The sequence below is a fragment of the Chionomys nivalis genome, chromosome 17, assembly GCF_950005125.1.
Source record: "Chionomys nivalis chromosome 17, mChiNiv1.1, whole genome shotgun sequence".
NCBI lineage: Eukaryota > Metazoa > Chordata > Mammalia > Rodentia > Cricetidae > Chionomys > Chionomys nivalis.
Window position 1 is genome coordinate 42,694,428 of NC_080102.1, and position 21,379 is coordinate 42,715,806.

A 21,379-nucleotide genomic window follows, 5' to 3' on the forward strand; every position below is an offset into this window, starting at 1 on the left:
AAAATATATAGTTGTCCCCATTTTTCGTTCGTTGAGGAAGCCCAAACACCCCTTTCTCTTTGCACTTGAGAAGTTTGTTGACGTTTGGCAAGTGGGAGAATGTGGAGCTGCCAGTGCACGTGTGTTCTTTCAGTGCTCTGGGAATTGGAAATGTTCTTTAGAAGACACGGGCTCTCTGCGGTCACAGCACGCAGGCACTGCTTCATTTGAAGCCCACAGCCTTGCTAGTCTGCAGCAACTCTGGCCTTCTCTGCGACGTGAGCTGTGGTGTTCTCCGTGAGGCTTGCTCTGGAACTACTTCTAGATGGAAAAACAGGTCAGGAAGCTGAATGTCGTCTAGTCAGTGTGGCTGGGTGCTTGGTGACCTGTCAGGCTTAGGCGGGCTGGAAGTCGGGCCTACTGAAGGCAGCAGTGGGCGGTCCCGGCAAAGCTGCCGAGGTGAAATAGCAAAGCCAAGAGGCCTAGTGTGCTATATTTCCATGGGCTGGACTGACGCACTGAGGGATTGGACTTTGACCTGGAGATCACAGGAAGTCATTTAAGATTATGGAGAGTGTAGTTATCGTAGGGGCACTGATTTTTGCTTGCAGGTAAGTGGAGTTTGGAGTTGCCTGGGACTCACTTAAAACTCCACAAAGCCCTTGGTACTGTGTAGTTTTTCTAATACTACCTACAGTTGACTGCCCTTCACGTCTACAGAAGAACACCCAAGAGTGAATAACACACAACACTCTTGCTGACTACTCCAGCCTTCCCTTCTGGTGCCCCTTAACCAAGCCCGGTGGCCTCCCTGCTGATCCTAGAATGTGCTGGCCTGTACCAGCACTTGGTACTAGAACATTCTTTGTACTGGAACATTCTTCTCCAGAACAGCGCATCCTGCTGAGGCTTCCGGGTGTGAGGCATCTGTGCTTCACCTGTTCTTGCTCATGTCTCTCACCCCCACCAAACATCCCATTCAGTTGGCCCTTACCTGTGTCCCCATTGGAAGGCATGTTTTAGGGAACGTGAATTGTGTTTTTGTCCATGGCTGGAAAGCCAAGCTCATGTGTAGTGAACAGTCAGTAAGCAATGAAGGGTTGCCCCCTGCGTACAGTTTGACTCTTTCTATATTTGTTGTTTGGAGATTTTAAAATATTTATTTATATGTTTGAGAATTTAGCCTGGGTCTATACGTGTGCACCAGACATGTTGCCTGTTGCCCATAAAGTTCAGAGTTCCCTGGAACCACAGTTACAGGTGGCTGTGAGCTGCCATGTGGGTGCTGGGAATCGAACCCAGATCCTCTGCAAAAGCAACAAGTGCTCTCAACTGCTGAGCCATCTCTCCAGACCCTGTTTAGAGAATGCATCCCTGTGATTTCGAGTGTCAAGGGTGGAGAGTCAATGCTGCCACTGCTGAGATTGGAACTTAGACAGCCCTCAAGGATAAGTGGTGTTCATTTCAGAGCAGAAGGGAATGCTCTTCTGACTATTTTTGTCCCACAGGTCGACGCTCTGTGGCCTGCCTGGCCACTTCCAGCCAACATGGTGGACACAGAGAGCCCCATCTGTCCCCTCTCTCCACTTGAGACGGATGACCTGGAGAGTCCCTTATCAGAAGAATTCTTACAAGAAATGGGAAACATTCAAGAGATTTCTCAGTCCCTTGGGGAAGAGAGTTCTGGAAGCTTTAGTTTCACAGACTACCAATATTTAGGAAGCTGTCCAGGCTCTGAGAGCTCTGTCATCACAGGTAAGTGCTGCTTTCTGGAAAGATCTTCCTAGATGTGTATTTTCCTCAGAGTTATTTAAGACTTTTAAAAAGAATCTCTGTCTCTCCATCTGTCTGTCTGTCTCTCTGAAACCATCATTACAATCTAAGTAATGACTTCACCCATCAGAGTCAGCTTGGTGCTTCCCCTGCAATGCCCTCCTTCCTCTCTACCACATGACTTCTGATATGTTTTCTAGCACTGTAGGCTTTTTCGTGTGTGTTGTGTCGGCTAGTGTGTGTTTCCTGGAACTTTCTCTAAACGCATGACTCTTCCTGGACGTCCTTCCACACTCTCTGAGATCCGTTGATGGCACCTCTGCGTGGTGGTTGTGTACCCGTTCTTCCCTCAGTGCTGTGCACTGCCCGACATGACGTTCTTTCTGTCTCTATGTCTGCCTGTGAACACTGGAGCTGTGGACAGTTCCCAGCTCCCGCATTTAGAACCACTGTGAATACATCCAGGCAAGGCTTTGTCCAGACACCTGTGTTCTTCTCTTGGGTAAATACATAGGAAGGGCTGAGCTAGCAGGGCAGATGTGTATGTGTGAGTTTTCAGGAGATGCCAAAACGCTTTCCAAAGTGCTGTCCTCACCATCAGTGTGGGAGTTCAGCTCCTCGCGGGCTCATCTGTGGAAGGTGACCACTCTTTGACGCCTCAGCCATTCTTGAGGGAGAGCCACAATGCTCCGTGGGGGTCGTTTTAGTTTGCACATCTCTGGTGGTGCATCTTCTTGTGTGATAATTTGTCCTATAACTGTTTTGGTAGAGTTTCTGTTGAAATTGTTTGCCCACTTTGTACTTGGGTTGTGTATTTTCTTACTGCTGATTATAGAAATTTTATATGTATTCTGGATACAAGGACTTCCTCAGGTAAATAAATGGTCTACAAATACTTCCTCCCAGCCTGAAATTTGTCTTTTTCATTAGCTGTGACATTCAATGAAAACCAGTTCCTAACTGACAAAGTCCAGCTTATCAGTGTCCTTCTTTTGGTGACCGTGGGACTTGTGTCATATTTAAGACGTCTTTGCTTGGACATCTTTGAGATGTTTTAGGTTTTACATTGAAGTCCTATGTTCATCGACTTAATTTTTACATACATATCAAAGTTTCTTCTCACTTTCTTTTTCATTCATGGTTGTTTGGGCATAGCTCACTGACAAGAGCACACCATTGTCTGTGTGCCTCTGAAATCAGTGGACATTGCAGGTCTGTATCTAGGCTTTTGCTCAGCTCCATCCATTTCTTTCACTGGATGTTAATCCCATGGTGCTGGCATCTCCTGAGAACTCACACAAACATCTGCTCCATGCTCCATGCTCCAGCCCTTCCACTCCCTATGTATTCACCCAAGAGAAGAATGTAGAGCCTTGTGCAACTGTTCACAGTAGATCTCTGTGCAATTGCCCAGTGCCCCCCAGATAAGTTCTCTGGTCTAGGGGTGTGTGTGTGTGTGTGATTATATACACGTGAGTGCACGTACTCAAGGCGGTCAGAGGCATTGTATTCCCCTGGTGCTGGAATTGGAGATAGATGTAAGCAATCTGAAATATATGCTGGGAGCCAGACTCAGGTCCTCTGGAAGAAGAGTGTTCTTACTCACTGAGCTATTCCCGTAACCCCAATTACTCTAGTCAGTCAAGGCAGCTGAGTCTTTTCATTGGAGTTAATGTGTGTAGTCAGTTTGGGGAGAATTGACATCTTCCTGATCTGAGTTTTCCATGATCTCTGACAGTCGTGTTTCTCATATCTGGGTCCTCTTCAGGTTCTTTGCCCCTGTGTTATTCTGTCTCGTGTGTAGGCTTTTCACATATTGTGCCAGATTTATATGCAAGCATTTTATACTTTTAACCTTATTATAAATGAGTGGTATGGATTATTTTGTATTTAAACTTCTGGTTATCCAGTGCTACATATATAAGCGTATAATCAATTTTTGAATGCTAACTTTTAAACTTAATTAGTGCCAGTGACTTTTTAAATATAGGTTCTTTAAGTTATTCTTGTAAATAATGATGTCATCTGCCACGAAGGCAGCTCTCTTCCTGCTTCTCAAGATGGGTCTCTTTAATTTCCTTTCCCGTATTGTTACACTGGTTAGAACTTCCAGCATGATGGTAGTGGGAATGCTGATGCCTCTTCTTAGTACTGGTTCATGAGAAAACCACCTAGTCTTTGCCATAGAGTGTAATAGCGACAGTTTTTCTTAGATGCCCGCTAACAGCATTCCTATTGGGCTGCTGGAGTTACCTTCTTGTCCCAGCTTGCTGAGAACTTTTATTAGGCATTGGTGTTAGGTTTGGGGAAATTATTTTTATGTACTAGGATGATGATCAAAAAGCTTCCTTTTAGTTAGTTTGTTTATTTATTTATTTATATCTCTTTTCAAGACAAGGTTTCTCTGTGTAACCCTGGATGTACTGAAGCTCATTCTGTAGATCAGACTGGCACTAAACTCACAGAGATCTGCCTGCCTCTGCCTCCCGAGTGCTGGGACTAAAGGTGTGCACCACCACCACCCAGCCTCTTGGAGTTTATTTATACAGTGAATTGCATATGTTGACAGTTAAACTAGCCTTGGATGATAGTGGAAAAATGTTAATTTGTCCTAATATCTCATACTCTTGGTAAACAGTTTTAATTGTCTAATATTCTATTAAGGGGATGCTAGTTTTTGTTTCTGAAATATACTTGCCTGTCTTTGGTCTTAGATTGATTCTTGCCTTGTGAAATGAGGAAATGTTCTCTCTTTTTTTGTTTCCTGGAAGTTTTCCTGGAGAATTGTGATGTGGGATTCCCCTCTGTATGTTATAAATATGTTTACCATTGGTTAATAAAGAAGCTGCTTCAGCCTATATCAGGGAAGAATATAGCCAGGCTGGAAGAGAGAGAGAGGGGGGAGGGGGAGGATGGAGTCAGAGAGATGCCATGTAGTTGCCGAAGAAGAAGCACCGTTCCTGTAAGTCACAGCCTCGTGGCAATACACAGATTAATAGGAATGGGTTGATTTAAGAAGTAGGAATTAGTTAATAAGAAGCCTGAGCTAAAAGGCCAAAGAGTGTTGTAATTAATATAGTTTCTGTGTGATTATTTGGGTCAGAGCAGCCAGGAAATGAACAAGCAGTCTCTGTCTACAGAATTGATACTTGGATTTCCTTGAATGTTTGGTTGATTTTATAGATGAGGTCATCTGGGCCTGAAGATTTCTTAACTAACAGCTTTGTTCTTCCTTCCCACAGCTAATGCTGTTGTGCACACTTTTTTCTCTCTCTCTCTTTCTCTCTCTCTCATGTCTGTGTTTGTGTGTATGTGTTTCACTGTGGATAGTTTCTATTGCTGTGTTTTCCACTTTGCCAATCTTTTCTTTTGCAGCGTCTAGTCTCCCTGGTTTATTGTCCACAGCAGATATTATAGTTTTCATAACCAGCACCAGGATCTATTCTTTGAACCTTCATTTATCCAACACACACAGTCTTCCATCTTGCTTTTTAGGGTATGGTCAGAATAACTTTTTAATGTCTTGGAAGCAAATTCTATCATCTGTGTCACTTCTGGGTCTCTTTCATTCATTTCTCTTCTCATCGCGAGCCAAGATTTCTGCTTGTATGCCTTGTAATTTTTTAATTGAGTGGCACACACTGCGAGCTCTGTTGTGTGGTGGAGTTTGAATTCCAATAAGCATGCCCAGGCTTTGTTCAGAGATGCAGTTAAGTGACTGTGAAATGTTTGATCCTTTCGGGTCTTGCTTCTAGCTTTGTTAGATGGAACCATATAGCTTCTACTCTAGAGGTAACTTCCTCACTGCCAAAGCAATAAGTACACTCCAAGTGCTGGTCCTGATGTCCCACAGAGTCGGGAGCATCTACTGTGCAGGGTGAGAACAGGAATGAATGTTCCTGGCCCTGCCAGGACAGTTCCCTGGGATGTCTTTTTATAGTTGATTTGTTATGATTTGTTTTTCTTCCTTCCTTTCTTCCTTTCCTTCCTTCCCTCCCTTCCTTCCTTCCTTTCCTTTCTTCCTTTCTTCCTTTCTTCCTTCCTTCCTTCCTTCCTTCCTTCCTTCCTTCCTTCCTTCCTTCTTCCTTCCCTCCTTCCTTCCTTTCTCTGTGTGTGGGAGCATATGTGTACATGTGTGGTGTGTCTGTGGAAGACAGAGGACAACTTCCATGTGTTAATTCCCCTCCTTCCACTGTGAGCTCCTGGGATGGAATGCATGATGTCATGCTTAATTAATCTTGGCTACTTCCAATTCTTAGCAATTAAGTATGAAACTACTGGGACCAGGGAAATGATTCCATAGGTAAAAGTGTTTGCCATGTAAGCATGAGGACCTGACTTCAAAACCTAAAAACATATGTTTGAAAAAAAATAAAAGAAGGCAGGTATAGTAGGCTGGGTCCACAATCCCCATACTGCGTGGAGAAAAAGGTGGACAGATACAAGAGCCTCCCTGGAAGCTCACAAGCTAAGCCAGCTACCTGGTGTACAAAGAGGTAAACAACAGGGGAGAGACCCTGCCTCAAAGTGGAAGGTGATAGCTGACACCAAGTTGTCCCCTGACCTCCATATGCATGTCATAGCACGCCATGGCATACACATCAAACACATCCTACATACACTTTTTTTTTTAAGCTGCTATCTTTGATTTTTGTGTGGACCTGTTCCCAAGTCAGGTGAGTGAGTAACCAGAGATGCAATTGTTCTCACCTACAACTATTTTGCTTTAAAAGTGGCTGTCCCTTTCGTTCTATGAGTGCACTGGCCATAAGTGACAGCAGTCACTCTACAACCCTGCCTGTGCTTCTGCTGTCAGTTTCAAGGACGTTTCATTTAATGGGTGTTCAGTGACGGTCACTGTGGTTTTAACTTGCAGCCCGCTAATGACAGTGACACACTCCTCATTGGTCTGTCTTTTTGGGCGAAGTATGTATTATTCTATTGATGGGCTTCTGATGCTTTTGGTTTATTGGTGCTTTTTATATGTGCTTTTTATATGTGCTTTTTCTATTGTTTGGTTTTAAGACTTCTTTGTATCTTTTAGACCCAAGACTTTCGCCGAGTGGGTTTTTAGAAGCATTTTCTCCCCAGCTCTGATGTATCTTTCCGTTTCTCTCTCCTTTCTCTGCCGTCTCTCCTCTCTTCTCGCTCAGTCTCTTTTTCTGCCTTATTCTCAGCACACTCCTCTCCTCTCCTCTCTCAACTCTCGCTCTCTTCCATTTCCCCCTCTTCCTCCTCTCCATCTTCTCTTCTGTCTCTGTCTCACCGTGTAGCCCATGCTGGTCTTGGTCTGACAATCCTCTTGCCTCCGCTTCTGAACTTTAGGTTCTGACACGGGTCGTAGCACCTCAAGTCTCACACACTTTCCTCTTCTTCGCAGACACACTCTCTCCAGCTTCCAGCCCCTCTTCAGTCAGCTGTCCTGTGATTCCCACCAGCACGGATGAGTCCCCTGGCAGTGCACTCAACATTGAGTGTCGGATATGTGGAGACAAGGCCTCAGGCTACCACTACGGAGTCCATGCGTGTGAAGGCTGCAAGGTACAGAGGCCCTGGGTGGAGGGGGAGGCAGCCACATGAGTCGATGACTTTGCTCCTCTGCAAGATGCCCACCACTCTGAGACCTACAGAGAGGGCAGAGGACTGGCCTCAGTGGCAGGTTGGCTACTCTTTGGAGAATCTAGGGCAGGTTGCTTTGCTGTGATTTGTAAATACTCTAGAGGGATGCATCCTTCAAAGCAAAACAAACAAACAAACAAACAAAAAAAACCAGGGAAACCAAACACGGTTGCTTTAAAAATGTCTCCTCCCATGACACAAAGTGTAGGTTCCGTACTTTACCTCGGGACCACCTCAGAAGCCAGCTAGAGCAGAGGTGACCGACCATGCAGTGGGGTGTGTTTACCTACAGCCTCATGACCTCTTCAGGGGCCAGCTAGGGCAGAGGTTACCATGCATTGAGCAAGGGACTGGCCATCAGACGTGTCCTGCCCCTTGCTCGGAGTTCACAGTGTCTGGCTCCCCTGCTTTTGTAACTGACCCCCACTGGTCACTTCTGGCACATACTTCCGTCCTTCTAGCCACCTGCACCCTCCTGAGTATCTCTATCCTCTTAAGAGTCAACTTAACCTCCAGACAGTCATGACCCAGGCCCCACATACACGAAGCGAGTCCCGTTCTGCTGCATATACATTCTCAAGTTTGTCACTTCCATGAATGCCATATATGGAATTGAGAGATGCACATGTTTGCTTAAAAGCCACAGGCTCCCTTTCTAGTACCTTCCAGAAGTATCCAGGCTCTGAGGGAATACCACAGACCTTCCTTCCTATACATCATTCTTGAAGCCCTGTCATTTGTCTTCAGGTGGTCCTGGTGCATGGAACAATAAGCCCAGATCCAGGGCCTGGTGGCCCCTGGCATTAACTGTCCTCGCTTCTCACCCTTCCTCTCCACCCCACACATCTTTCTTCCATTCTGCCTCACATTCCTAGATGAAGAAGCTACTCCTTCCAATCCCCCCATCCCAATAAAGGCCTGATCCCTTCTGCGTGGGCCATAAGAGTCCACCATGTCAGGCAAGTGGAGGGGGCACTCAAAATCAAAGGTTCAAAAGCTAAGATAATTCCTTTCTGAGTTTTCCTTCCATGTCCCTTTAAAAGCATGTCTTGTGGCAGGGCTTTCTGTCGAGGTCATGTCCAATCGCTTTTGCTTAGTCTTGGCTTTTATGGGCTCACACTGTTTTCTTCATGGGTGAAGCCCCAATGCTGCTATAAAGCAAGGGTGTTGCTTTCAAATAACTGGCTCCCTCTTGCTATAGTGTCTGCTCTTCAGGAGTTGGTATTGTGGCCCAAGAAACTACCATTCCCTCTTCCCCAGTCAGGTAGAGTCTTTCTAAGATTGCTTTGAATTCTACCTTAATGCATTATTTTCCATTTTCAATGCAGTGAGATGCGCATTTTCTATTTGCCCTAGTTACGTGGGTAGAACTTCAACGTGTAGTTTCTTTGGAAAGAGACAGTGAGGCTGGGTGTAGCTCAGCTGGTAGAGTAATTTCCTAGCATGCATGGAGCCCTGGGTTGGATCCCCAGCACCCCACAAAGCATGATGGTGCTCAGCCAAGTGGTCTCAGCACTTGGAAGGTGGAAGCGTGGAAGCAGGAAGACCAAGAGTTCAAGGTCATCCTTGGCCACAGAGCAAGCTCTTAGCCAAGCTGGGCTACATGAGATCCTGTCTCAAAACAAACCAGTCAGTCAAATGCACAAGAAAAGCCGAGTGACACCAGTCTGGTGACTTACCCAGAGCCCATGTTCTTTATGTCAATTTTGTGGCGATATCACAGGGCTTCTTTCGGCGAACTATTCGGCTAAAGCTGGTGTACGACAAATGTGACCGGAGTTGCAAGATTCAGAAAAAGAACAGGAATAAGTGCCAGTACTGCCGCTTCCACAAGTGCCTGTCCGTTGGAATGTCACACAATGGTAGGTAAGGCTGCTGGGCACACCATGTCAGCCCATGACTCAGTTTATCCTCCTGTATTTTGGGTGGCTGTGCTGTAACATGTAAATATCTTCAGCAGCTCGTATTTCGCAGAGCACTTGAAAATACCGTGGTAAGACTTTGCTGTCAACTTGGAGGGGGGGTGGAATCACAAGTGGCAAGATGTCACATCACTTCTGTTAAATGTAGGTTCATTCAAACATTGTGCCATACTGTGAGTTTTGTTTTCTTAGCTATAATCTAATTTAGAACATGGTACCCAGTGAATGTAAATCAACCAATCAATCAATCGATTGACTAATTTTGAGTTCAGGGTTTTACTACCCATCCCTGGCTGGTATGGAAATCGCTTTATAAACCAGGCTGGACTTGAACTCACAGAGATACACCTGCCTCTGTCTCTAAGGAGTACTAGGAGCGTGGGCATAGTGGTACATGCCTGTAATCCCAGCACTCAGAAGGCTGAGGCAAGAAGAGTTTGATAACTTCATAGCCAGCATGGGCTGCATAGAAAGACCCTGTCTCAAAAAATACAAAATAGAGCTGGAGATATATCTCAACTGGTTGAGTGCTTTGGCACGCATGAGGCACTGGGTTCCTAGCATGGTGTAGACCTGGCCTGTAATCTGAGTACTTGAGGGGTGGAGGCAAGAGTCTCAGGAGTTCAAGATCATCCTCCATTATGTAGTTAGTTGGAGGCCAGGATGAGGCACTATATGAGACCCTGTCGGGAGGGAGGGAGGGACAAAGGGAGTGTAGGAAGGAGAGAGGCAGATGATTATAAGTACATAGATATAGATAGATGATTAACAGGCAGATGATAGGCAGACAGATGATTGATAGACAGGTGATGTATATAAATGGGCAGATGATTGGATTGATAGTCAGATGATATAGATAGTACATAGGTGATAGTTTGCTTTCAGTCCCCTTCACTTAGGCAGATGGCCTACCTGAGGACAATAAACTAGCCCACTAATAAGCTCTGTGGTTGGCCTTTAGTCTGCCTCATAGAAAGTTCGGTCATAATAAGGAATGGGTTTAGCTCGTCATGCCTGGTGTGGCCTCTGCTTTGGTCATCACACGCCTTGGTCATTTCTACATCTCCCCTTGTCCCATCCCACCCCAACTCCAGCAATTCGTTTTGGGCGGATGCCAAGATCTGAGAAAGCAAAACTGAAAGCAGAAATTCTTACATGTGAACATGATCTGGAAGATTCGGAGACTGCAGACCTCAAATCTCTGGCCAGGAGAATCCACGAGGCCTACCTGAAGAACTTCAACATGAACAAGGTCAAGGCCCGGGTCATCCTGGCAGGAAAGACCAGCAATAACCCGGTAGGTGCCCCTGCTGCCCTCGGAACCTTGGTGTATCCCTTGGTGATGTCAGCTGGGGTCACAGGGAATGTCTGAGAACATTGTCCGATGTTGGAAAATAGAATTTATCCCAAAGACCAAGGAAGGGCCATGGAAATACACGGCTCGTTCTGAGGCTCTAAGATGTAGCTTGACACCAACAGCTGCCTTCCTGCCTGGGCTCGCCTCAGTTCCTAGCAACCGAGACATTATGAAGGCTATGTAATTGATACGCCAAAAATAATCTAGTTAATTCCTTACCCAGTATCGGGGTGTTTCTTAAGTGTGTTTTAATCCCTATTTTAAGGCCAGAAATGAAACCTATTCCCTCCTGACTCAAATCACTCATTCTTCTGCTAAGCTAAACCTGCCTTCCTTGTCACCTTCTTGCTTCTCCTTCACTCTGATGGCTCGGGTCTCGGGGAGGGGCCTTTGTTGACCTCCTATATGTCAGCTCGCCCCTGCATCTGCGGCTCCTGTAACAGTTGCCTGGCTCATGACCCACTGTTCCCACAGATGGATAAGCCTGTGTACACTGCAGAAGGGTGTTAAGAGCCATTTCCACACAGGGGCCAGCCCTCACTTGGCACAGAAGGACTCTTGCCTGGTACGACAGGTATAATTTGTGCTAATGAATAGCTTGGAGCCTTCCTCGCTGGGAATTACAAGCAAGAATTTTTAGTCACAGGAAAACGGAGGATTTCACAAGCTACATACTTTAATCAACAAACCCCACCTCTCTTTTACTGGGTCTTCTAATTCTTTGGTGAATTCTCCAGTGAGATGGGCTGAGACACCTTAGAAGGTTCCAGCAAACTCCACACCAAGTGACCCCAGAGACCCTTTCCAATTAGAGCAGTGCTTCTCACCCTTCCTAATGCTGCAACCCCTTAATACAGTTCCTCATGTTGTGGTGACCCCCAACCATAAAATTATTTTGCTGCTACTTCATAACTGTAATTTTGCTGCTATAATGAATCATAATGTAAATATCTGATATGCAGGGTATCTGATATGTGACCCCGAAGGGGGTCCTGACCCAGAGGTTGAGAACGGTTGAATTAGAACCTTTTCTGGCCCACAGGGTAAAGTTTGCATTTCTATCATGATGACCCCAAACGAGGGAAATTAGAATTTCCATTGGAGACCTTCTATTTCTCCCTCAAACTCTGAGATTTATAGCCAACATAAGAGTTGGCTTTATTCATACCTAAATACTCTGCTGGAATATTGATTTAATCCCTACTGAGGTGCCTCTGCTTTCTTTACCAGATTCTACAAGGTTCTTAGGAAGGAGGGTCCCACTGTCTTCCATCTTGAGGAAGTCAAGAGTCATGTGGAAATGAATGCCAGAGTAACGGTCCAGGGCCGGGGGCTGCTACATTACAAAGACAGGATGGGGAAGGGATTTGGGAACTGGCTCAGAGAGCTCAGTGTCTAAGGACCTGATTTTGGATCCCCAGCTCATACATAATAAGCCAGATGCGGTCATGCATTTCTGTAATCCCAGCACTGTGGAGGCAGAGACAGGAGGATGCTGGAGCTTTCTGGAAGGCGGGCTTAGCTACATCAGTGAGCTCCAGTTCAGTGAATCACCTTGTCTCAAAAAATTAGAGACTGGCTGAGGAAGACAACCAATGCCCATCTTTGGCCACCACCTAAACCTTCAGTGCACCAGTGCACCGAACAAACATACACACACACACACACACACACACACACACACACCACATACATTACACACACCACCAAATTAACGAATTATGGCAGCTAACTGCCTGCTTCACCCACAAATCTCTATGCAGGGACCAGCTTTAGAAGCAATATCCAACTGCTTTTGACCCCTCTGTTGGCCAGAGGTGCCTCCTGCCTCCAGGTCTCACATCATCTCAGAGGCTGGACCTTCTTCTCTTCCTGCCCAGCCTACTGGCCAGCTTCCCAGAACTTGCTGGTCCAGTGTGAGACCCCATCTTTCTTGTTCCGTCTGTGCCCAGCCTGGGACATTTCCAGGTGGCAGAGTGCCCGCCACCAGCTTCGCTACCCTAGCACCTCAGCAGAACTCTGGTTTCGTTGCTGCAGTTGTATTGAGAGACTGTAGGCCGTGCATTTTACAAGATTGTAAAAATTTATTTTGCATGCATGTGCACATATGTGCAAGCATGTGTGTGTGGACATTTGTGTGTGTGTGTGTGTATGTATGTATGAGTGTGCCTGAATGTGCCTGAGTGTATGTCTGTGTACCACATGTCTGCAGAAGCCTGTGGGAGCCATTGGATTTCCTGGAACTGGAGTTACAGGTGGTCGTGAACCACTGTGTGGGTGCTGCGAACTGAACCCCAGTCTTCAAGAGCAGCAAGCGTTCTTCACCTCTGAGCCATCTCTCCAACCCCATGTTTTATGATATGTAGGGAGATTAGGCTGTAGCCCTGGTGCACTTAGTTTGACCTGTGTCCCATGGCACAATGCTCAGTGAATGTCAGGTTCTAGGCTGGGACGACAGCCCCAGCAAGATCCCAGCAGAACATCAGTGAAGCCCCAAAACTGCATTTCAGCTGGTAAACAGTTTAAAGCGCATGGATGCGATGCACGTGAACCTGTGAGGTGGGGGGATGGGCGTTCACGCCAACAGTGCAGCGCAGCCTTGCTGCCTGCAGGTCAACTAGGGCAGGCACAGTCAACAGACGCCACACACCATACAGGGAGACAGCAATGCTTGTTCGATGGTATAGCCAAGCAGCCTCTGGTTTGCTAAAAGTCGAGGTCAAGTCCCACTTTGTAAAACACCCATCGGAAGAAGTGGCGGCTCAGAGCCATCTGGAGCTGCTCGGGGCATGGGGACCTGGAGGCTGGATTCTGCTAAGGTCTGGAGGCAGCTGTGGGGGAAGGTGAGCTTACCCTAGGGAAGGGCTGAGGAGACAGATGAAACCATTGCTTTCTGTCTGGACCCTGGGTCTGATTTGAGCCCCCTGGGAGTGCAGACACATGAGCAAGAAAATGGCCAGGACCTCTGGTGATGGGGCTAAAACATTTCTTGATGTGTTCCTGCCTGATTTGAAAGGGACAGAATTGGAAACAGTTATCCCCACCTGAACTTGGCTCCTAAAGAGGCCTTTCAACAGCATCTTAGATGTCTAGATGTTAGAGCCAGAGAGACGGCTCAGCAGCTCATAACTGCCTGTAACCCCAGTTAGAGAGCATCTGCCAGCCTCTTCCAGCCTATTTGGGTACCTGATGCATATGTTTCTCTCTCTCTAGTCACCATATTGACCCGTCCTCTGGGTATCACCGTGTAGCTCTGGCTGGTGTGGAACTTGCTCTTTAGACCAGAACAGCCTTGAACTCACCAAGACCCTCCCGCCTCCCTAGTGCTGTGATTTAGGGTCCATGCCTCTGTGCCTAGCTTTTTTGTGTGAGAGACAATGTCTCACTAGTCCAGGCTGCTTTTAAACTCACGAGACCCTTGTATCTCAGCCTTCTGAGTACTAGGAAAATAGGCATGTGCCTCCATGCCCAACTGACTTGAAATTTTTAAAGTGATTGTGTTTTTAATCATGTGTAGATGAGTGTGTGTGTGTGTGTGCGTGTGTGTGTGTGTGTATGTGAACGGAGGTGCCCACAGAGGCCAGAAGAGGGCACTAGAGCTGGAGTTACAGACATTGTCAGCATCCCAATGTGGTTCTGGGAACTGAACACAGGTTCTCTGCAAGAACAGTGCTTCCTTTTTAACTGCTGAGAATTCCTAATTGTCTTTTAGCAAGGGTCCACCTGTTTATTTTGCCTCACCCTGTGAGCTGTGTGTGTAGCTGAGGCTGCCCTAGCCCTTGGAGATGCCCTTCAGTAATCATCTAGCCCCTGGAAGGCACCACTCGCCACAGCCCCCTTCTGGAAGAGCCCATGTCAAAGTCTCCGGGAGGTCCTACTCACTGTACTTCTCTAAATCTTGACTATATGTTTGCTTGCTTCCCACTTTTCTTTCTGCTGAGTGCATGTTAGGAAAAGACAGTGTTCAGAATGAAGGTGACCCTGCTGTCCTGATCGGTGTTCTCTTCCTGGGAAGAATCTCCATGACCACAGCAGTTCTTATAAAGGAAAGCATTTAACTCTAGTCCCAGGGGGCCTGAGCTGCTTCTCTACCTGCAAGAGCACTACACACACATGGTGAAAAGATGTACATACAGGCAACAATACCCATACACATAAGATAATTTAAAAAATGACTCAGACATTCTATAGGCTAAACCCAGAGCCAAGCTGCCAGGTATCTTACTTACAGATTCATGCTCAAGACCCTATTTTTTTAAAAAAATAAAAATAAAAAAATAAAGAAAAAGAAAGAAAAAAGGTTTTATTTATTTATTTTATCTGAGCGTGCCATCTGCATGTACTCCTTTATCCCAGAAGAGGGCATCAGATCTCACTTCAGATGGTTGTGAGTCACTTGTAGTCACTGGGAATTGAACTCAGGACCTCTTAACCACTGAGCCATCTCTCTAGCTCTCACTCCTTTTTTTTTAAGATACCACAGCAGTCACAGAGAATAGCACATACATCCTCTCTAAACTCTTAACTCACTCTGGTGTCTTATAACACTGATGGAGTGAGCGCTACAGAAATGACCATTATGCCGGAGTGTCTGGGCAATAATGACAAGAGGAAAAAGTCTCAGGGCCGAGAGTTCTCTCTTTGGTAGAGAAGCCTTCCCAGCATAAATGATCTCCATAATTACAAATACTCCTTAAAATCGGTACTCATTCAGTATGGACATTTAACTTTAATTATTAAAAATTATATTAAACTTAGTCTGTGTATGTGGAGGCATGTGTGTGGAGGTCAGAGGGCAGCACAGAGAGTCAGTCTTCGTCTGTTATGTGGGTCCCAGGGATCAAACTCAAGTCTTCAGGCTTGGAAACACAAACACACACTTTCACCCACCATGCTATCTCACCTGCCCTAAAAAAGTGGACCTACTGTATTTCTGTAGTCCCTTAAATCAGACTTTCACTGTTGGTCTTTTCAGAAGCATAACTGTCCCCAAATTAACCACAAGAAAGTGGTTATAAGACCTGTTGTTATGACCCTTAGAGAAACTTTTTTTTTGTCTGCCTAGATCTGACTTGAGATACTCAGTGACTTGGCTCTGAGTTTTGCCCATAGAATGTCCATGAGTCATTTTTTATTAAGTGTATGGGTATTTTTGCCTGCACGTATATCTTTGCACCACGTGTGTGCCATGTCCTTAGAGGCAGAAGGAAGGTTCCAGTCCCCTGGGACTAGAGTTACAGATTGTCATACATCACCATGTGGGTGCTTGGTGGAACCAGATACTCTGGAAGGCAGGTCATGAACTTAACCTCTGAGCCACCTCTCTAGCCCCACAGTGAGTCATTTTTGATGCATCTCCTTTCGTTAATATAGAATCAGATTTTTTGGTCCATTGCTATATTGCAAGTTCAGGCTCTGCCTAAACACCTCAGAGACAATTGCTTTTTCTCCACACATCCTCCTGCCTCTGTACCAGGCACATCCCGGGTGTCTTGACTATGCCTCTATTCTGTGGTTCCTGAAGATGCTCTTAACAGCCCAGCATAGGGGGAGGGGACCATGCTCTTCCTAGGTAGCTGGAATGCTTCTGCTCTACAGTTAGATATACTGGATTGAAGCAATACTAGCCATCTCATTAGTGACCTGTGCTCACTCAGTATAGACATTACGTGTGTGTGTGCACACACATGTGTGTTATAGATGGTCCCAAAATTCAGATCCCTTGATGCTGTCACTCCTGCTTGGCAAATATGCGTTCTGGCCAGTAGTGAGGTAAATGCTGGCTCTTCTCAGTGTCCCTGACATTTAATCCGCCTGGGTACAGTGACTGCAAACAGCTGTTTGTCCCAGTGACAAGTGATTTTTTTAAACAGTTAATGTTTTTAAATTGCACACATTTATGGGATATAGTCTGAAAATCAGATGTAAATACAAAATGTGTGCCGATAAGATCAGAGCAGTGTGTCCACCTCCTTAAATAGTTATCATGTGTCCAGAAAGTCCAAAGTTCCTGTAAATTCCTTATGAAAAATGCAATATATCTGGAGTCAATGGCATTACCAGACCCCTCTCTCTCCCGTCTCTCCCGTCTCTCTTCTCTCCAGAGTCTCTTCCCTACTCTCTGTTCCTGTGAGGCCAGTGTTTTTAGCACCCACTTGAGCGACAATACATGGTATATGTGTCCTTTGGTTTCCTCCATTTGGGACAAATACCAGGATGTCTTTTTATGGCTGAATGATATTCTATTGGCATAGTCATTCATCTCTCAATGGACATCATTGTTGCTTCCACATTTGTCTCTGGGGAATGGTGTGGCAGTAGCCATAAAGATCCGGCATCTCATAGCCAGTTTCCTTTGATCACTTTATTTATTGTTTGCCCAGTTACTGTGACAGAATACATAGCAAACATAAGTTGGTGTTGGGCTGATGATAGCTCTGGTCCATCGTGATAGAGAAGGCATGATGGAACATGAGGCAGCTGGGCACATCGTGGCCGCAACCAGGATCAGGGACGACAGGTGCTGACTCTCCAGCCTAGGGAATGGTGTCGCCCACATTCAGGGAGGCTCTTCCACCTCAGTTAAACCTCTGGATATAAATGTCCTTACGGTTTGTCTCACCACCAATCTGACGATCCAGAGTAACTGTCACCTGCTTACATAGTAGTGACAAAGCTGGATGGTTCACTAGACTTTATAAAGAGGCAGGACCTGCAGGTGTGGATGTCCTATTGGCCTGCAGGTGTGGATGACATGGTGGACCTGCAGGTGTAGATGACATGGTGGACCTGCAAGTGTGGATGTCCTGTTGGCCTGCAGGTGTGGATACCATGGTGACATGCAGGTGTGGATGCCATGGTGGATCTGCAGGTGTGGATGGTAATGGTGAATCTGCAGGTGTGGATGTCATGGTGGCCTGCAGGTGTGGACACCATGGCAGACCCAGGTGTGGATGCCATGGTGACCTGCAGGTGTGGATGCCATGGTGACCTGCAGGTGTGGATGCCATGGTGGCCTGCAGGTGTGGATGCCATGGTGGCCTGCAGGTGTGGATGCCATGGTGACCTGTAGGTGTGTGTGTTATGGTGAACCTGCAGGTGCAGACGCCGTGGTGGCCTGCAGGTGTGGATGCCATGGTGACCTGCAGGTGGTTGTGTTATGGTGAACCTGCAGGTGCAGACACTGTGGTGGACCAGCAGGTGTGGATACTATGGTGGGCCTACAGGTGTGGATACCATGGTGGACCTGCAGATGTGAATACCATGGTGACCTGCAGGTGCGTGTGCCATGGTGACCCGCAGGTGTGTGTGCCATGATGACCCGCAGGTGTGTGTGCCATGGTGCTGCAGCACAGAGAGAGTCAGCCTGGGATTTGGCCCTTGTTCCAGGATAGCCCACTGATGCAAGGCCCGTGTCTTCTGTACTGGGAGGTCATACTGCTCCCACTCTACAGAGCAGAACAAGGCCTGTTTGTTTATTTCTACACAAAGCTAGTCATGTTTAGTATATTTTTACATGCCTGTATATATGTCTGCTCCCCTCCTTCCTGCCTGGTGCTACACAGGTCAGCATTAGATTCTCTGGAACTGGAGTTAGGAACGGTTGTGTGCTGGAAATCAAACCAACATCCTCTGCAATGGCTGCTGAGTTATCTCTCTGGCCCCGACAACTGTTATCTTACTGACTTATTTGTTAGTTTTCTACAAAGTCTTTGATTGTCTGATTTTGAAGCTGCCCAATTACAGGTCTGCACTACACATGTATTTTGAATCAGCCCAGCACCAAGCCTGGAGACTTAGACACAGTAGCTTCCCATGAATCCATTGATGTTTAAGGGGACTGCATAGTTTGTCATAGGGTAGCCACTTGATTGACGTTAGCACCTTCCTTTGTAGCCTTTCGTCATACATGACATGGAGACCTTGTGCATGGCTGAGAAGACACTTGTGGCCAAGATGGTGGCCAATGGCATCCAAAATAAGGAGGCAGAAGTGCGAATCTTCCACTGCTGCCAGTGCATGTCCGTGGAGACTGTCACCGAGCTCACCGAATTCGCCAAGGCCATCCCAGGCTTTGCAAACTTGGACCTCAATGACCAAGTAACCTTGTTAAAGTACGGTGTGTATGAAGCCATCTTCACAATGCTGTCCTCCCTGATGAACAAAGACGGGATGCTGATAGCGTATGGCAATGGCTTCATCACGCGGGAGTTCCTGAAGAACCTGAGGAAACCGTTCTGTGACATCATGGAACCCAAGTTTGATTTTGCCATGAAGTTCAACGCCCTAGAACTGGATGACAGTGACATTTCCCTTTTTGTGGCTGCTATAATTTGCTGCGGAGGTAAGTTGATATGCCACTGTTAAGTACTTAAGGCTCCCCTCTGGAGGAACTCAATGGTTGTAGATACAGTGCCAGCCTGGGCTCTGATACAGTGAAGTGGGCACTGGCAGGGTGAGGTGGTGTCTGAGCCCGAGTTACTGCCAAGTAGAATTGAGAATACATCTACGATATGTTGTGGTTGCGTTATTACAGTATTTATTAATGCATATTGGCATATTATATGCCTAAATTAAATATATGCTCCACTGATAATACAATTATATTAAATATAAGTGTCTTAGATACACATAATATACGGTGATAATTTGTACTATTGATATTATAATTATTGTAGTAGATAATAGTCTTGAAAGTACAGTGCAGGGGTAGGTACAGTGCTGTTAATACTGATATTAATTCATGCTAACCAGAAGCAGCTGCAAGGTCTGCTTTGCCAGAAGAAACAGTCCCAGGGAAGGAAGATCTGGGCCTCACTGGGGAAGTTGGCCCTGTGGTCCCTGATATTTGGCTCAGCACTGCGCTTCTTTAAATAGCCTTGTCTCTGGTCTAGGAAGGTCATCCACCTACTGTAAGCCCAGCCGACCTTGCCTGGCCTTGGCATAGAGCTGCAGGTGACAGTTCTTCCCAACTGCCAGAAGCCATCCTGCCCTTCACAGTCACTGTCTGGCGGATGACTAGTTGGACTGAAGGAGCGTCATTACTCTCGTAAAGCACGAAATCACCACAGATCTGTAGCGTTTGTCGGGGTCCTTTGTGTGACTGCGTGTGGATGGGGGAGGGCGGCAAGGCCATGCAGAGTTACACATACACGGCCTTTCATGGCTGCAGTCCTGCACCCACCCTGTGGCTATAGGAACTGCTCCATATGGAAAATAGTAAGCTTGCCATGGTGAAGTTAAAACTATAAAGAGTGGGTCATTCTATCATTGGAAAACGTAGCCAAGGGGTTGGGAAGATGGCTCAGTCAATAAAGTGCTTGCCACACAAGCATGAGGACCTGGGTTTGAACCCAGAACCCACATTTTAAAAAAGCTGGGTGTGTGGGTGTGCTCTTGTGATCCCAGTGCTGTGGAGGCAGGGACACCTAGATCCTTGGGGCTGGCTGCACAGTCAGGTTAGCCTGCTTGGTGAAGAGCTGCAGGCCAGTGAGGACCTTTTCTCAAAAAACAACAAGCAATTTCATCAATACATACGTACACAAAATACAAATACGTACGTACACAAAGACCTTGGTTATTTATATTTATTTTACTTCTAAACCAATGAAGGTTAAAACTCACATCAGGGGCAGGAGAGATGGCTCATCGGTTACGAGTATGTGCTACTCTTACAGAGAACCCGAGTTCAGTTCCCAGAATCCATGTTAGTCAGACAGCTCACAGTAGCCTATCACTCCAGCTCCAGGGGATCTGATGCCCACTTCGGGTCTTCCAGAGAGCTGTACTCATGGGCATCCCCCACCCTCCCAACACACACATAATTAAAAGAAGTATATAAAAATAAACCCACTTTTAAAAAAATAAGATAAATTTGTTAAAGGATACATTTTAAATTTCAACCAGATTATCAAACTAAAATTGTATATACTCTACGTTTTGATTACCAGGATACCTGCTTTGCTTTTAAATATTAAGATTACCCTGTCTCGAAAAAACCAAAAAAAAAAAAAAAAGATTAAATTTTTGAACTTTCTGTAAAGGAAAAACTGATACAAATGACATAATAATTGATAATATGATTTAGAGATGTCACTACCCTCTGGAAACAGGAAACAAAATAGATAAAATAAGCACATGTTATCAGTAAGATGTTCCAAACAGAAATAAGGGCCAGTGAGCTGGGCTGGTGGATGAAGAAAGCCCTTGCTGAGCGAGCCTGACGGCTCAGTTTGTTCTCTGGAACAGCATAAAGGTAGAAAGAGAAAACCAGCTCCCAATGGCAAACATGAATTATGAAATAAATACTCCAATGCTATAAATAAAATGTCTTCTATCCCTATACATAAACCAAAAAAAAAAAAAAAAAAAAAAAAAAAAAACACTCCATCATTAGCAGCTTTTAAGGTCTGGTCATGCGTGGATGAGGTTTAAAAGGCACAGCTGTCTGGATGGGCTAGGACCTGAAACTGTCCCAGGAAGGCCACCAGATGAGAGGAGTGGTACTTCCTGCTGTGTGCTCTCCCAACGCCAGGGGCTCCTTGGCATTCTGCCCAGCCATGATCTCCCCAGCCCCATCTGCCCTCCATCTGAGCCTCACTGAGGTATTGATAACGTTGCTTTTAAGGCAGAGCCCGATCAGCCACACTCCTTCGGTACTGGTGGGCAGCAGAATTCACAGCTTTCCTCTGGGAAGAATTACTTCATTTCCTACATTACACAAAGATGT

At 46.0% G+C, this 21,379-nt stretch overlaps 1 protein-coding gene across 2 annotated transcripts in view; it reads left to right on the plus strand.

Moving 5' to 3' along the window:
* Ppara (peroxisome proliferator activated receptor alpha) overlaps nt 1-21,379 on the plus strand; it is a 70,732-nt gene that overhangs the window by 42,961 nt on the left and 6,392 nt on the right. For both annotated transcript variants that reach the window (XM_057791999.1, XM_057792000.1), the window contains exons 3-7: nt 1,488-1,734; nt 7,133-7,293; nt 9,095-9,233; nt 10,388-10,590; nt 18,547-18,994. In XM_057791999.1, coding sequence (XP_057647982.1) covers nt 1,527-1,734; nt 7,133-7,293; nt 9,095-9,233; nt 10,388-10,590; nt 18,547-18,994 — 1,159 coding nt within the window. In that variant the 5' untranslated portion in view covers nt 1,488-1,526. The remainder of the gene's footprint in view (nt 1-1,487; nt 1,735-7,132; nt 7,294-9,094; nt 9,234-10,387; nt 10,591-18,546; nt 18,995-21,379) is intronic.